Below are 15,493 nucleotides of genomic sequence, written 5' to 3'. Positions count from 1 at the left end.
ACAAGTCACGTTAAACATTGAAGAATAAATATTTTATGTAAACAAACTGATAAGATAATATGATAAGAATTTAATTAACGTCATTTTATTTCCATATTCTTTCCAAATTAATCATACATATAGCAGCAACATCTCTGTTTTGTTTCACATCAACGCGCCGTCTAAGTGATCAGTAGACTAGACACCACCGATAGAGCGTACTCAAAACACTAAGGCTCATTCATTCCGCGTTAGGACATCTTGAATTTTACCCCAGGAAAACTGAACCATCACGATGCGCAATATTAAGGTACGAGGTCGACGGTATAATAACATTTCCTAAAACCGTGCAAAAAAGATTTCATAATTAATCATATGGCGGTATTTACTTTGGAGCTCGATGGAAAACTGTTGCAATCGTTTACCGAATCGTGAAATCGGTTGTAAAAGCATAGTGTATTTACTTTCTCAAGTGTGTTTAATTTTTTAGTAATATGTAGAGTGAAAAAATATCTCCAAATTTGATAGACACTATCAGCATAAGAATTAGCACTCTAGTTGAAACATTTGATGACCGTTCATTGCAGATGAGCCTGTATCGTCAATCATAGAGAGCCGATCTTGAGCCGGTTACACAGCGTTCGTCTCCAAATTACAAATATAAGTCATTGATCGTACGAAGTTAGTGGAACAATGGGGCTGATTTCGACGAACTTACTTTTCCATCTTTTTGGAATAACGATCACGATCGCTGGTGCAATATATCTGTACCTGAAACACGTCACTTACCATTATTGGAGATCTAAGGGAATCGCGCAGTCCGAACCTGTAGTTCCGTTCGGGAGTGTATGGTCAGTACTCACTGCAGAAAAATCTGTGGGTAAGGGGAATCAGTTTATAAGAAATTTTTATTCTATGAGCATGCGTAGTTGCAGACGTAGTTGAAACATTTATCATTCACGTGTTCCAGGTCAACTGATGCGCGACCTGTATTTGGAGTTCAAACGGAACCGTATCTTTGGCATCTATTCCTTCCACAAGCCAACACTGGTGGTCTGCGATCCTGAGATAATCCGGTTCATAATGACGAAGGAGTTCACGGCCTTCCAGGACCGTGGCCTGTACCACAACGAGAAGATCGATCCGATATCGGGCCACTTATTCCTCCTCGGTGGTCCGAAGTGGAAGCGCCTAAGAGTTAAGTTCACGCCGACCTTCACGACTGGTAAAATGAAGCAAATGTTCGGAATATTGAAGGATATCGCGGAGAAACTCAACAAGTGCATTGCCAAGGAGGCCAACCAAAACGGCGTTGTAGAAATCAAGGATATCATGGCGAGGTACGTGAAGTCAACACGTATTGTAGTGCATAGTATCGAGATAGGTCAAAGTGAATTGCATCCATATGAAAAAACGGCACTCTAACTACGGCAATATTTGACACCTTCGGTATTTTCACCGTTCGGAATGAGGTTATTCTACGTATACTTGACGATGCAGATTTGTATAGTTAAAAAGATTGATGTGCACAAGCACTGTGATACTCACCGTTTCTGATTCGTAAGGGCAGGTTTTCCACGGATGTGATAGCTTCGGTGGCGTTCGGAATTGACTGCAACAGCTTAGAGAACCCAAATGCGGAGTTCCGCGAATGGGGCCGGAAACTACTTACGCCCAAGCCAGTGAGGAATACACTGATGAGTTTGTGTCCGTCGATCATGACAATGTTACATGTCAAAACCATTGACACAGGTCCTTCGAATTTCATAATAAACACCTTCAAGGATACCGTCAATTACAGGATGGCTAACAACGTGGTACGAAACGACTTTTTGGACCTGGTTATCCAGCTGATGACCAAGGGTTGCGTAAATTCGGATGACGGAAATGAAGTGCAACGGGATCCAAGTAGGTGATCGTTCACTTTTCTTTCAAGTTTCTCGGACAGCGAAAATATAGAATATAACTATTCAGTCGGGGCCAGTGAAACGATTACCATGCTGGAAGGAGCAGCTCAAGTCTTCATTTTCTGGCTTGGCGGTTTCGAAACGTCTTCTAGCGCTGCCACTCATTGTCTCTACGAGATGGCAATGAATCAAGACATTCAAGAGAAGCTTGCCAAAGAAATTAATACCGTGTTAGAAAAGTTTGGAGGCTTGACGTACGATACCATCATGAAAATGCCCTATCTGGACAAGGTAGTTTCTGGTCAGTGAACGAGAATAATTTTCAAATATTTATCTTCGTGCTATCTGAATCACCCTGTCGTCAGTTCCCAACCAAAGTGCTATGATCCATGTTTCACAGAAACGCTCAGGAAGTATCCTTCCTTCCCTATCCTGAACAGAGAGTGCAACAGGGAAGTCGAGCTGCCGGAAACCGGATTCATTGTCCCAACTGGAACCCCGATAATCGTTCCAGTATTGGGGATCCATTGGGACCCCGAAATTTACCCTGACCCGGATAGATTTGATCCCGAACGTTTCAGCGAAGAGAACATCGCTCAGAGACATCGTTATTCATATTTACCATTTGGCGAAGGGCCCAGAAATTGCATAGGTGAGCTCTAACTGCGATCTCAACTTATCATGAGATGTACGTCCACTGGTAGTCATTTGTGTCTGTTTCAAAGGAATGAGGTTCGGCCTTCTTCAGACAAAAATCGGTATCATCACGTTGCTTTCCAAGTTCCGTTTCAAGCCAACACCGGACACCAAGGTTCCTCTACCTCTGGATACAGGAAACTTTCTACTCATGTCGCTTGGTGGGGTGACATTACGTCTCGAGGAACGACACTGAGGGTCAATAAAAATAGTGTCTTATCACACGTTCACCTCTGCTGCTCAGGAATTCAGCAATTTTGTCGGTGACTTGTTCTTACAGTGAAAAATAAACTGGCCTTACGTTGAAAGAATTGTTATTGCATTTCATTGTCCGTCTTCCGACCCTGCCAATTCTCACTTTAAATCTTTTTGCTACTCCAGAAGGGATGAGTAACCATATAAATACCATGTGACCGTAGAGTAACATTCATATCATCTACGTTCGTTGGCAATACCAAAACAGCACTAACCTTGGTGTACCACTAAGGATATTTGATTACCATTCATTGCAAATATGTAATTAGCTTTTACAGTCACCGTGAAGTACACAATTTGAACCACGGTCATGCGTATTTGATCAAGTTGATTTGTTTAGAGTAGTTGGATGTCGGTAGTAAAGCAATTCGTTTTGATTTCATTGTACAAGTGTCAAAAACTAGGATTAGAGCTACATTTTTGGCATATTGAGTGTTGAGTATTTCAAGTGACGTTTAAAAAATTTATAATCAACTTAAAAGAGGTCGTAAACGATCCCAGCCGACTTTAAAACTGCGCTCTTCAGATAAAAATGGACATTATCGAATGGGGACCATGAGCATAATTCAGTTCAATATCTGACAGTGAGGTTGAGCCGGCGGGAGCATCAGTTGCTTGCTGGCTATAGCGCAGAACAATTAAACGGAACAGCTGGGATCGCTAACGACCCCAGTCTCAAGCTGCCCTTGGTGTTTCGTGGCAGTGAGTGAATTTTACTTGTTTCACTTAAGGCCGTCCTCTAGTTTCTCGGGTCGAAAAAATCGATTTTTTTTTTTTTTCATAAATCACATCTACAACATGTGTAGAAAATGTGTGCCAAAGGATTTTTCGATATTCCCAGTGGTTCACAAGTTACGGCCCTGGAACGGAGCAGGAGCGCGCGCCGGGCTGCTCCGAAAGCCGAGCGGCGCTGACCATCGTATTGATATCCCTAAATCTAACTGCTACCTGAACCTTTTGTGAATTAGGCCCGAGTAAAGGGGAGCCGAGACCATTGACAGACGCTTTCGAATATTGACTAAGACGCCGTGAAATTTTAGTTCAGTTTTGCTGTGGCAGTTGCGAAGCGTACTATATTTTCTCTTGCGAGTCGCACGTAGCTGATTTTTTGAAAATAATTTTCAAAATGTTCAAGAAAGGAAGTAGAGACGCCCCGGCTCGTTACGATGGACCTAAAAAGCGAAAATTCGCAGGCAACCGACACACTTTTGAACAAGACAAGTCGTTTACATCGGCGTCAGCGACGAAACTTCGTCAAAATAAAAATTTTGAAGTGAACGTTGAACAGACTGTTTTGTATTGTATTTTGAATTTTGTGAGTGTATTTTCAACCATTTCTTCGGCTGTTATTTGTAAAGAGTGCAAAAGTACGGTGACTTTCCATCAACGTGATATACGAGGATTGGGCTTTAAAATTTCTATGGCGTGCAAGTGTGAGAAAGAAAAGAAATAGATTCATGCCCAAAAATCTGGACTTTTGCTCCGAAGCACCTCCATTCTGGGCCAAAAGTGGTTGAAATCGCCGCGTTTCTCGCTGTCATAATCTTAAACGAAGGATTCGAAGCTATCCTGAAGACCTTGGAAACCATGGGAGTGAAAATCGGCCCACAAGCTAAAGGATATGTTCAACAGCGTGATAGCTCTCGGATCGACCGTTCAGAAAGGCGCACGAGCGATGTTGTAAAACAGGCCCGAATCGCGAAAAGAGAAGACAGAGCAGCTCTGCGTGACTTCGAAGAAGAAGAGGAAGGCCTATTGTATGGTCCAGGCATAGCAGATTGACGGTGAGATGGAATTTTTAGTATAAATCACATGCGCGAACTTTCGAACGCGTTTTTCTCGAAACACCATTTTTCGAAACGGTAACCACGATATTTCAGAAACTATTGCACCGATCTTGTTTAAATTTATACAGCATCTTTAATATGTTATAAGCCAGCGATTGAACTAGAATTATCATGATTGCTTCGATAGTTTTTTTCGTACGAGCGAAAAACTTAAGAAAAAATGAGTAAAAAATAGAATGTAATTTTCAAAAGTGTATAAAAAAGTCAATTTTTGTAATTTAAAATTCACTCTAGTTCAATCGCTAGTCTTGAATATGAAGATTAAAATGCCGTTTGGTTTTTTGATTTCAGATAAGCAGAACAGCCGCAATCTTGGTTACCGTCAAGCACCTCTTTTACTTGATGTCTTCCTGTCGGCCACTATAACTGCTATTCTATTATATATTTTGACTTCAAAAAATTTGTAAAGCTCATTTAAATGTTGATAAAGATTATGCAAAAATAATGAGATTGATTATTTCGATGCTTTGCCCGTAAAAAATTGTTGAAAAAGCCATAAAAAAACAGCCGAGAAACTAGAGGACGGCCTTAAATAAAAATATTGGAAACCTGGGTACCTAATTGAATTTTTCACCAACCATAGTTCGGTGAAATTAAACTCGCACTTCACCATTCGTTTCCGTATTAAGAAAAAAACAAAACGATCGATGTACTTACAAGTTTCATTTTTGCTTTAAGAACGATTTTACGAACAAGAAACGTATGGGATCGACACCACTCACGAGATGGAATTAAGGTCAAGTGAAATAAGATAGACCCCACCTCCACGCCCTCCCGCCGTTTTTATTTTCGATTACACCTATCGATAGACATGTCGTCATAACATCATCAGCGTTGTATACAAAATAAAAAAAAAAACTTTATATTCACGGGAAAAACACATTTTCTAATGAAGTTTTGATGTTGCGACACTAATTTTGTTATAACGAGTCGTGGAATTCCAAGAAATCAATTCTCACGAAATTTAGTATAACGTTACACAGCAAAATATGTTTCCCAGATTAACCGTACAATTTATCAAGATTGTTTCTTCGAAATCACAGCGTTATTATGCGATTTTAAAAAATACTACTATCACCATGAACGCTTTGAATTTTATTGAAATTTAGTCCCTCGGACGGGTGGGGGGGCTGACTATACACGGCACTCGGCCCTCCACTCCTTGATCATGAGAATTTTGAAAAATTGCACAAGGATTTTTTAAAAGCGAATTAGGTGCTCCCTCAGATTATGGTACGATAAAATTTCGCGTCAACTATCCCTTAAAATGATGTTTTTATAACGAAAAAACGACTTGGAAGAACGCATGGATGAAAACCATGACTATATGTACCGAATGATGGAATATAATTTCAGGAATACCATGTGCAATTCGAAGAAGTTTTAACCAGCATCAAAAAATTGATGCACAATGAATTTGCTAGTGATATAACTATCCATTTCTTCCAAGGTGAAAGGATATTGAAACGATATCGCGTTTCGCTATTTCCTTGTATTCAAAACTATCACTCCAAATCACAACAATTCCCAATGTATAAATTTCCGATCTTAAACCGCCGTTACTTCACATTCTCTAACTATTTTCGATATTGCCACTCCAATCTATTGTTCATTCTATATTCAACTAATTGGCTGTACCTGGAATTCATTTTGACTCGAACGGTGGTCAGTAATAAGCAGGTTCGACATCGCTCATCGTCAGAATCGGTGATGGATGTTGAATGGCTTTCATTCCACTTTAATTCGTAAGTTGAATCGCACACACGTACGAAGACTGAGTAAGTATGATTTCTATTGACTACACAAAGCGTATTTTCATAATCGGTCAACGATAAAACGACACAGTCCGAATATCATCTGACTGAAGTCGGAGATCTTTCATACTCGGATCATCTCTTTGCTGACACCGATGGTATACACCATATATAACATGTTATAATGCAAAGAACTTTTAAAAAAAAAGTAACACGAAAAATTTTGAGGCTTGATTTGCGTACAGGATTTGGTGGAATGGCCCATATATTTAAACAACCTGTTGAGAATAATCTTTACTAATATTAGGTAGAATTTTCAATAAAATTCTCACTCCAATTTACAGTTCACATTTCTTTACGGTTCATGTGATGTACTTATATGTGACTTCGGAAAGAATAAGGTTCTATCACTTTTGTATCATGACGGTATAACCTGGTTACCAGGTATTAACCACGTTTTGTTTTTTATCACTAACCCAACTTCCATCTTTAAAACTATTGACTCAAATCGGTGAGATCCGATGTTTTTATCGAGGCTCTTTCAATTTGATGATGGCGATTATGCATGGTGATTATCGCGTCATTGTTATATCCATCAATAATGTGTACAAGATAATGCAAATTTCAAATATATTTTATAGAATAGTCTTCTTTAATAATGTGAAAATCAAACACGCTTCCTCGCATTTGAATAAAATTGTTGCAATGAAAACAATTGTTGGATCCGTTGTGAACTGTTGAATGAATCATGAAATCAAAACATATTTCATCATTTCTATAAGCCGCATTTAATCAGCTTAAGGCTCGAACGAACGTGAGCTGATGAGTCTATCCTTGAAAAACATACTCTTCGAAATTGATGCTTATTACGCAAAAGTGAAAGTGAAAAATATAAACCATGACACGTCTTATCGAAAAGCTCATTCATCCAAGATACAATCCCTTCTCCCCTTAATTTGAACGTTCAACGGTGTTCTTTATTTCATCCACAAAATCTTGAATATCATTTCAGGTTGCACGGTCAGTAATATAAGTCTCAAAATCTCCATGGTCAGGGAAATACCTTACCAGTGCGTTGAATGATGGGGCTTGTTTCGGAAAATTTGCTTCTTCAGCTTGTGGGAATAATAATTACAATCGCTGGTGCGATATATCTTTACCTGAAACATGTCGCTTACCATTACTGGAGTTCGAAGGGAATCGCGCAGTCTACACCTACTATTCCATTTGGAAACCTGTGGCCGGTCATTACTGCAAAAAAGTCCGTGGGTAAGGAAGCCAGTTGACAAATTTTCAAAACATGCAACGGAAAAGTGCCGAATATGAACTCTATACTTATCGTTGACGTGTCTCAGGCCAACTGATGCGTGACCTGTACTTGGACTGCAGGGAGAACCGCATGTTTGGAGTCTATTCCTTCCACAAGCCAACACTGGTGGTCTGCGATCCTGAGATAATCCGGTTCATAATGACGAAGGAGTTCACAGCGTTCCAGGACCGAGGGTTGTACCACAACGAGAAAATTGATCCGATGTCTGGCCAGCTATTCTTGCTCAGTGGTCCGAAGTGGAGGCCCCTCAGAGTGAAGTTTACGTCGACGTTCACCACCGGGAAAATAAAACAGATGTTTCCGCTGGTGAAAGAAGTCGCGGAGAAACTTGGGAAGTGCACGGCCAAGGAGGTGGACCAAATCGGCGTTGTCGAAGTCAAGGATCTCATGGCCAGGTCGGTCGAATCAATAACCCGTACTATTTGATTGAAATGGAGATGGGGCAGAATGTTCAGATCGATGTTTCTGTCGGTTATCATGAGGCTGAAAAATCAAAATTGCTGAAAGTTTCGGTAGACGAAGATTTTTTTTCCCTGATTAATGGTGTTAATGTCGTACGAATATATTTTACTGTGAATAAGATCTGTAGATAAATACATACTTTCATTTGGGAGTTTGAATGCAAGCCTTGTTTTTGAAACCTTTGAGATTTTGATCATCTGACCCGGAGAGATTTGACGTAATTATCGACCTGAATTTATGCCAGTCGAGATTTTGACCCGCATTAGCACCCTGAGACATTACCATTTTTTATTTACGAGTGCAGATTTAACACGGATGTAATAACTGCGGTAGCCTTCGGCCTTGACAGTAATAGCTTGGAGAACCCGGAAGCGGAGTTCCGCGCTTGGGGCCGGAAACTCCTTGAACCTCAAATTTTTAAAAATATGCTGATGACACTGTATCCGTCGATCATAACGGCGTTGAACATCAGTTTTAATGACAAAGGTACTTCCGATTTCATAATAAATATCGTCAAGGACACTATTGCTCATAGAACGGCCAATCACGTGATTCGAAAGGACTTCATGGACCTGGTTATCCAGTTGATAACTAAGGGCTTTGTGAACTCTGACGACGGCAAAGACGGGAGTCAAGATCCAGGTAGACGATGTTTTGCTTTCTTCGAAGTACTGTAAAAGTGAAAGTTTAGATGCTTAATGCCGTTTACCGATAACGTAGCTGCCAGTGAGAAGATCACTCTATTGGAAGGAGCAGCTCAGGTCTTTGTATTCTGGGTTGCCGGCTTCGAGACGTCTTCTAGCGCCGCCACTCACTGTCTCTACGAGATGGCGATGAATCAGGACATTCAGGAGAAGCTTGTCGAGGAAATTAATACCGTGTTAGAAAAATTCGGAAGCTTGACATACGACAGCATTATGGAAATGTCCTATCTTGACAAGGTTATTTCAGGTCAGTTAACGAAAGTACTTTGCAGATAATCATCTTCCCACCAATTGAATCAAAGTGTCATAATCAATGTTTCGCAGAAACGCTCAGGAAGTATCCTTCCTTCCCAATCCTAAACAGGCAGTGCAACAGGGAAGTCGAGCTGCCCGAGACCAGGTTTGTGGTCCCAGTTGGAACCCCGATAATCTTTCCAGTGCTGGGAATCCACCATGACCCCGAAATCTACCCCGAGCCGGAGAGATTTGATCCGGAACGTTTTAACCAAGAGAATATTGCAAAGCGACACCAATACGCTTACCTGCCTTTTGGAAAAGGGCCCAGAAATTGCATCGGTGAGTTTTTCCCCGTGTCTCGACTTAGATACATGTCTACTCAGTCATTTCTATTCCTTTTATAGGCATGAAGTTCGGACTCCTTCAAACGAAAATCGGTATCATCACTCTGCTTTCCGAGTATCGTTTCAAGCCAGGACCGGACACCAAAGACCACCTACCCCCCGAAACAAAAAGTTTTTTTCTCACTCCTCGTGGTAGAGTGACGCTACGTATTGAGAAAAGGCAAAAAAAATGAGCAGAACTGAAAAATATGTATGTTTTTTTCAATTACAGTTGTATCTATACTTTTCAGAAATCTTGTACATTCAATGATGAAAAATGATACGAAAGTAAAATTACATTATTCCGAAAATTTCTCACTAGTTTTCATCGCCCATCACACATATTGACATAGCATAGTATCATTGAAATCAATAAATAGAGTATTTTACTACACTTCCGTATGAGTTGTTCAAGGATTGAACAGTTTTGTTAGTTATTCGTTGCAACGTATGAATTACTTGAAAATGCATTGCGCTTTGCTCAGAGAAATATTATCGCGTTTCATAATCCATCCTCTACCAGTACTCGACGCAAGTATAGGTACAGTTAGAACCAGGACCTATTCGTCCAGATTTCACTGAACTGTTCAAACAGATGCCAAAATCCAAACAGCCCCAATTCCAGGAAATCCTCGCGATTTTGTCTAACCCAGAAATGGCACAGGATTTGCCGGGTAAAAATTTCCGAGCGTTCATCGTCGGTACTTCAATCTCTAGCTAATATGAATATTCCCATTATAATCTATGAACACTTTTATATTTATGATAAAATTACAATATACATATTTCATCATTCTGTTAGCCACATTTTACTTATCTAAGGTTCAAATTTCAACGTAATATAATGAGTCTATCCGTGTAAAATATGTCCCCTCATAACTGATGCCACTTCCTGTGGTGAGATAAAAAAAAATGAGATTGATCAGACTGATCATGAGACATCTCATTAAATTTGGAAGATCAAACGCTCGCACAAGGCACTCTGATTACGAACGACCGTCCTTAGAAAAAGAAGTCTGTTGTTACTCTCTTGCCAATGGTGCTTAGAAATTGAGTTATTTCGTATGTTGATCGCGTTCATGATGTAGAAAAAAAACTGACTTTAGTCGAGGTAAGTATTGTTGAAATTCTTGATTCTACTTTCAAGATATTCGACTACCATTCATTGATAATTATCTGCCTAAACTGTTACTCACATAAATATTTTGTCGCCACGACATGATTACGCACGCATAAATCTCCGATCTTCAAGCGCAGTTTGTACAGTCTATGTACCTATTTTAAATTTTTCCCATATAGTCTAGCGATGACTCTACAGTATGCTTATTTGGTGTATTCGGAATTCAATTTGACCTATACAGTGGTGAAGACGATTGAACGCATCAGCACATGATGGATGGCTCTCACTTTACCTCTAGTCGTGGCCCGAGTCACATGCATTTACGAAAGTTGTGAAAAGTCCGACTTCTATTTACAACAAACGGTATATTTTCATTGCCGATTACCGAGAATAAAACAATTCAAGTACCATCGGAACTGCGACTAGAATACTCAGCTGTATGAAGGATTCCATCTACCGAGTGAAAAGTTTGAATATTCGTATAATAGGTACGTTGTTATTGATATTGAAAAACAAAAGACACGTCATGTTACGGGGTAATTTTCTGAAATAGTCGACATGAAACACCTAAACTCCTGAACTCTGTTTCGATCTTGAGAAGACGATATCATTTTGAAATTTCCAAATACTTCGAGTGATGATATCAGCCATTTAATTTTCACCTCAACGATGCGTCGTCCAAATATTTCGTATAAAAAAATTTCCACCCTTCATACTGAAAGTAGATTATTCCAAGAATAATTATGCATCACATTTGAAAATATTTTACGTGTTCCTATTCATTAATAAAACATTTCAGCGTTGGTTTCACTCAAATCCATCAAGCGCATCAAGAAATCACCCCGCTGGGTGCCCATATTTGGGGGGTCGTTTTCACCCCTTTGAACCATTTATTAGCAAATAAATAAATAAAATTGTCTCTTAGTTTTCGATGCATAAAAACGGACATGAAATGGATTAAAATCGGAGGAGTTCCTTGTGAGACAGTTTTCATGATCATGGGTTTTATTGACATGAAAAATATTACGTAGAGACAATTGAAATCGTACCCGATAATTGACACGTCGTTATAAAATTATTAATAACGTGTGTTACAATAACTGAAGCCAGGCTTTCTATCGCAATCGTGAACCGGGATTAAGTAAACAACAAAAACATATATTTGAAAAACCGTCCGAGTGCGCATCGCTAATTTCGAACTATAATGTGTTATTCATTTGAAATTCAAGGTAGTTAGTTTGAGATTATTACACTTAGCGTTGTTAATGTAACCTAGAGATTACAGCGTTCTAGCGCAGACGTAATAGACTGTATTTTCATATGAAACAAACCAATTACGTTGGAATTTTGAAGGCTGCAGTCGAAATACAAATGTGTCGCATTCTGTTCTATACAAATATGCTGGTATGAAAACATTATGAATTGTACGTGCTGTAAAGAAAAGTACTCCCGTAATAATCTCGATATATTCAATGACGTTACACAATTCATTGGACACTCGTATGCGAAATTGTGTTCATGACAGACAATTGTTTGACTCATTGCTGATTATGCAATTCAACATACAGTCAAAATGACTTTCTGCATTTTTCTTGTGCTGGTTATAATATTCTATCAACGTGAGGTGAAACATCAGCGCAATCTAGGGAGTCTATCCGTACAAAAGATGCACCCTCAGATTATTGCTAATGAAAATAGTGATGAAAACAAAAACGATTCATTGTCCGAGTAGAAATAAAGTTTACAATGGGGGATTCAATAAAAGTCTCAATTGAATCAAGTTAGTGATAAAGTGTAATTCCAGGTTGCGTGGTCAGCAACATCAGTCCAGGAATAGCCTTGCAATCAAGGGGCTCCCTGATTAATTTTTGGAACGATGGGACTTTTTTCGGCAAACTTGCTCCTCCAGCTTCTGGGGCTGATAACTGCGATCTCTGTTGCGACATATCTTTATTTGAAACACGTCGCTTATCATTACTGGAGTTCAAAAGGAATCACGCAGTCTGAACTTGTCATCCCGTTTGGTAGCTTGTGGCCGGTTCTTACGGCGAAAAAATCTGTGGGTAAGGAGAATTCGTTTGAAACATTCGATTTTATGGAAAAACAAAGTCCCAGATAAGGTTCGGATATTCATCACTTGTAACTATGTTTCAGGTCAACTTATGAGCGACCTGTATTCAAAATTCAAGAAAAACCGCATATTCGGAATTTACTCGTTTCACAAGGCCAGCCTCGTGGTCTGTGACCCCGAAGTGATCCGGTTCATACTGACGAAGGAGTTCAGGGCGTTCCAGGACCGCGGCATATATCGCAATGAAAAGCTCGAACCACTTCTGGGAAACATATTCCTAGTCGAAGGTTTGAAGTGGCGACGTCTCAGGGCCAAGTTCTCACCAACGTTCACGACCGTGAAAACGAAGAACATGTTCTCGACGGTGAGAAAAATTGCGGACAACCTCAGCAAGCAGATAGTCAAGGAGACCAACCGGAGCGACCTCGTTGAGATGAAGGATCTCATGGCCAGGTAGGTCGGATGAAAAAATCGACACGCGTGTTTTTTTTTTACGTGACAGCTAGAAGATGATCAGACACTCATCGTTGATGTTTGTTTGGAATTTCAATAGTCTAAGCGGTCAAAAGTATCAATGGCTCCGAGTTCCAAAAATTTTTTTTCCACTTTGGGTAGTTTTTATGGTTTATCAGAAGATTCGACCTTCTGGAACTTCGGACAGGTGCGAATCCTTAGTACCTTAGGATTTCTACGATTCTGTTCTAATGCTATATCTGTATAGATTGGGCATAATGGTCGGCATGGTGTTATACTATTTAAATCTATAACTAATGGACAATATGGACAATTAACGACCATTATTTATTGTGCCATGCTAAAAGATTTTCCACAGATGTGATCGCGTTGGCTGCTTTCGGGATTAAAAGCAACAGCCTGGAGAATCCGCAAGCGGAGTTTCATGTCTGTGGCCAAAAGCTCGTCGAGCCTAAGCCAGTGAGGAATGCACTTGCCACACTGTGTCCATCGGTGATGAAGATGTTCAACATAAAATATCTTGACAAAGAAATTTCAAATTTGATAATCACCGTCTGTAAGAACACCGTCGAATACAGGAGGACCAACAACGTCGTCCGAAACGACTTCATGGACCTGGTCATTCAGCTGATGACCAAGGGTTACGTGAACTCTGATGACGGTAAAAACACGCAACAGGATCCAGGTGAGCGATTGATTCTTTCTCTCTTGATAGTCCACAGTGGTGGAAATCCAAGAAGTAATTCATATTGATCTAGTGACTGACAATGAGAAGATCACCTTGCTGGAAGCAGCGGCTCAAGTCTTCATTTTCTGGTTTGGTGGATTCGAGACCTCTTCTACCACCGCCACTTACTGCCTCTACGAGATGGCAATGAATCAGGTCATACAAGAGAAGCTTGCCGATGAAATTAACAGCGTGATACAGAAGTTCGGCAGCTTAACATACGATTCCATCACGGAAATGACGTATCTTGACAAAGTGATCTCAGGTCGATAAACGAAAAAAGTTAAAAAATACTGATTCGTATAGTTGCACCAAGTTACTCGTTTTCCCATCAATGATTTTATATTCGTTCCTCACAGAAACCCTCAGAAAGTATCCATCCTTCATGATCCTGAACAGGGAGTGCAACAGGGAAGTCGAGCTGCCCGGGACCGGGTTTGTCGTCCCGGTTGGAACCCCGATAGTCGTTCCGGTGTTGGGTATCCACCACGACCCCGACATTTACCCTGAACCGGAAAAATTTGATCCGGAACGCTTCAACCAAGAAAATACCGCCAAGCGACACCGATACGCGTACCTCCCGTTTGGCCAAGGGCCCAGAAACTGCATAGGTGAGTTGCAACCGCCATCCCGACTTGGATACACGTCCACTCAGTCGTTTCTGTCCCTTCAACAGGCATGAAGTTTGGCCTCCTTCAAACAAAAATCGGTATCATCACTCTGCTCTCCGAGTATCGTTTCAAGCCAGGACCGGACACCAAAGTTCCCCTACCTGCCGATACAGGAAATTTTTTTCTGACTCCGCAAGGTAGAGTGACGCTACGTGTTGAAAAAAGGGAGAAAAATAAAAAGAATCAACTGTAACAATAAGTCATTTTTTGCATCGTTATGTATATATTACCGTCTATGTTTTACAAAGATTTTCTAATTCCGAGAAAGAAAAATGGTGTGAAAGTAAACTCACGTCATACCTTACATTCTTGCTACATCTCAGTACCCATTGACTGAAATTTTCGTCACATAGCATACGGCCAATACCATATAAGATTGGTAAATCAGATGATCCTGAATCCAAAAGTGCAAATTTCAAACACCTTACACGCAGCATACAATCCGCGCGCATCTTAAAGAATGCCAAAAAATTAGCCCATCTATCTGATATCATCTCTTCTAATTTTCGAAATGTAGGTAAATGATAGTTCTGAGGTGCCGAAAACATGCTTTCGGCTATCGACAGCACAGCGCTTATGAATTGAAGTTGAAGGAACTTCCAAATAAATTGTATAAAATGAAAGTGCATGACAAATGGGTGCCTACACTAATCGTCAATAGAATGGCTATGTTATGAGAATGTACGTTAGGCTATGAAATAACCTCCAATAAAACTTTCAGAAAACTTGTAATTACAGTAACTTAGCATGTGTAAATAGATTCGTATCTTCGTCGTTTACTTTTGTCACTTACTCTACAATACTTTGATTTATTCAATATAAATTTAATGACGAATCAACAAGAAGAGAAACAATTAAATCAAACAGCTTATAAGC

At 40.0% G+C, this 15,493-nt stretch overlaps 2 protein-coding genes across 4 annotated transcripts; both read left to right on the top strand.

Annotated features, from left to right (window-relative positions):
- Positions 1–159: 159 nt before the first annotated feature.
- LOC124222880 (probable cytochrome P450 6a14) lies at positions 160–2,893 on the top strand. Of its 3 annotated transcripts, XM_046634339.2 has the most exons (7): positions 161–289; positions 567–859; positions 950–1,319; positions 1,550–1,887; positions 1,954–2,187; positions 2,287–2,538; positions 2,612–2,893. In XM_046634339.2, exons 2-7 carry the CDS (start codon positions 673–675, stop codon positions 2,776–2,778), a joined length of 1,548 nt encoding a protein of 515 aa, XP_046490295.1. In that variant the 5' UTR covers positions 161–289; positions 567–672; the 3' UTR covers positions 2,779–2,893. The 3 variants fall into 3 exon arrangements, with proteins under 3 accessions (XP_046490296.1, XP_046490295.1, XP_046490297.1); XM_046634340.2 differs by lacking the exon at positions 567–859 and having other exon boundaries at positions 160–289; XM_046634341.1 differs by lacking the exon at positions 161–289 and having other exon boundaries at positions 719–830.
- Positions 2,894–7,483: 4,590 nt separating this feature from the next.
- LOC124223737 (uncharacterized) lies at positions 7,484–15,302 on the top strand. Its single transcript, XM_069137977.1, has 12 exons — positions 7,484–7,707; positions 7,794–8,163; positions 8,535–8,872; positions 8,951–9,181; positions 9,259–9,510; positions 9,576–9,745; positions 12,584–12,737; positions 12,829–13,198; positions 13,567–13,904; positions 13,978–14,211; positions 14,306–14,557; positions 14,602–15,302. The coding sequence occupies exons 1-12, from the start codon at positions 7,518–7,520 to the stop codon at positions 14,808–14,810; spliced, it is 3,108 nt and encodes a 1,035-aa protein (XP_068994078.1). The 5' UTR covers positions 7,484–7,517; the 3' UTR covers positions 14,811–15,302.
- The last annotated feature ends 191 nt before the right edge of the window (positions 15,303–15,493 follow it).

Source organism: Neodiprion pinetum, chromosome 7, assembly GCF_021155775.2.
Source record: "Neodiprion pinetum isolate iyNeoPine1 chromosome 7, iyNeoPine1.2, whole genome shotgun sequence".
Classification (NCBI taxonomy): Eukaryota; Metazoa; Arthropoda; class Insecta; order Hymenoptera; family Diprionidae; genus Neodiprion; species Neodiprion pinetum.
Note: the sequence above shows the minus strand (reverse complement) of the source record. Positions and strands in the feature narration are given on the sequence as shown.

Bases quoted from the DNA above. Each gene is read 5' to 3' on its own strand.
- LOC124223737 (XM_069137977.1), top strand. From the start codon at position 7,518: ATGATGGGGCTTGTTTCGGAAAATTTGCTTCTTCAGCTTGTGGGAATA. The intron at 8,873-8,950 runs GTAGACGATGTT...CCGATAACGTAG, and splicing joins AGACGGGAGTCAAGATCCAG to CTGCCAGTGAGAAGATCACT. The intron at 9,182-9,258 runs GTCAGTTAACGA...AATGTTTCGCAG, and splicing joins TCTTGACAAGGTTATTTCAG to AAACGCTCAGGAAGTATCCT.
- LOC124222880 (XM_046634339.2), top strand. From the start codon at position 673: ATGGGGCTGATTTCGACGAACTTACTTTTCCATCTTTTTGGAATAACG. The intron at 1,320-1,549 runs GTACGTGAAGTC...TCGTAAGGGCAG, and splicing joins ATCAAGGATATCATGGCGAG to GTTTTCCACGGATGTGATAG. The intron at 2,539-2,611 runs GTGAGCTCTAAC...TCTGTTTCAAAG, and splicing joins AGGGCCCAGAAATTGCATAG to GAATGAGGTTCGGCCTTCTT.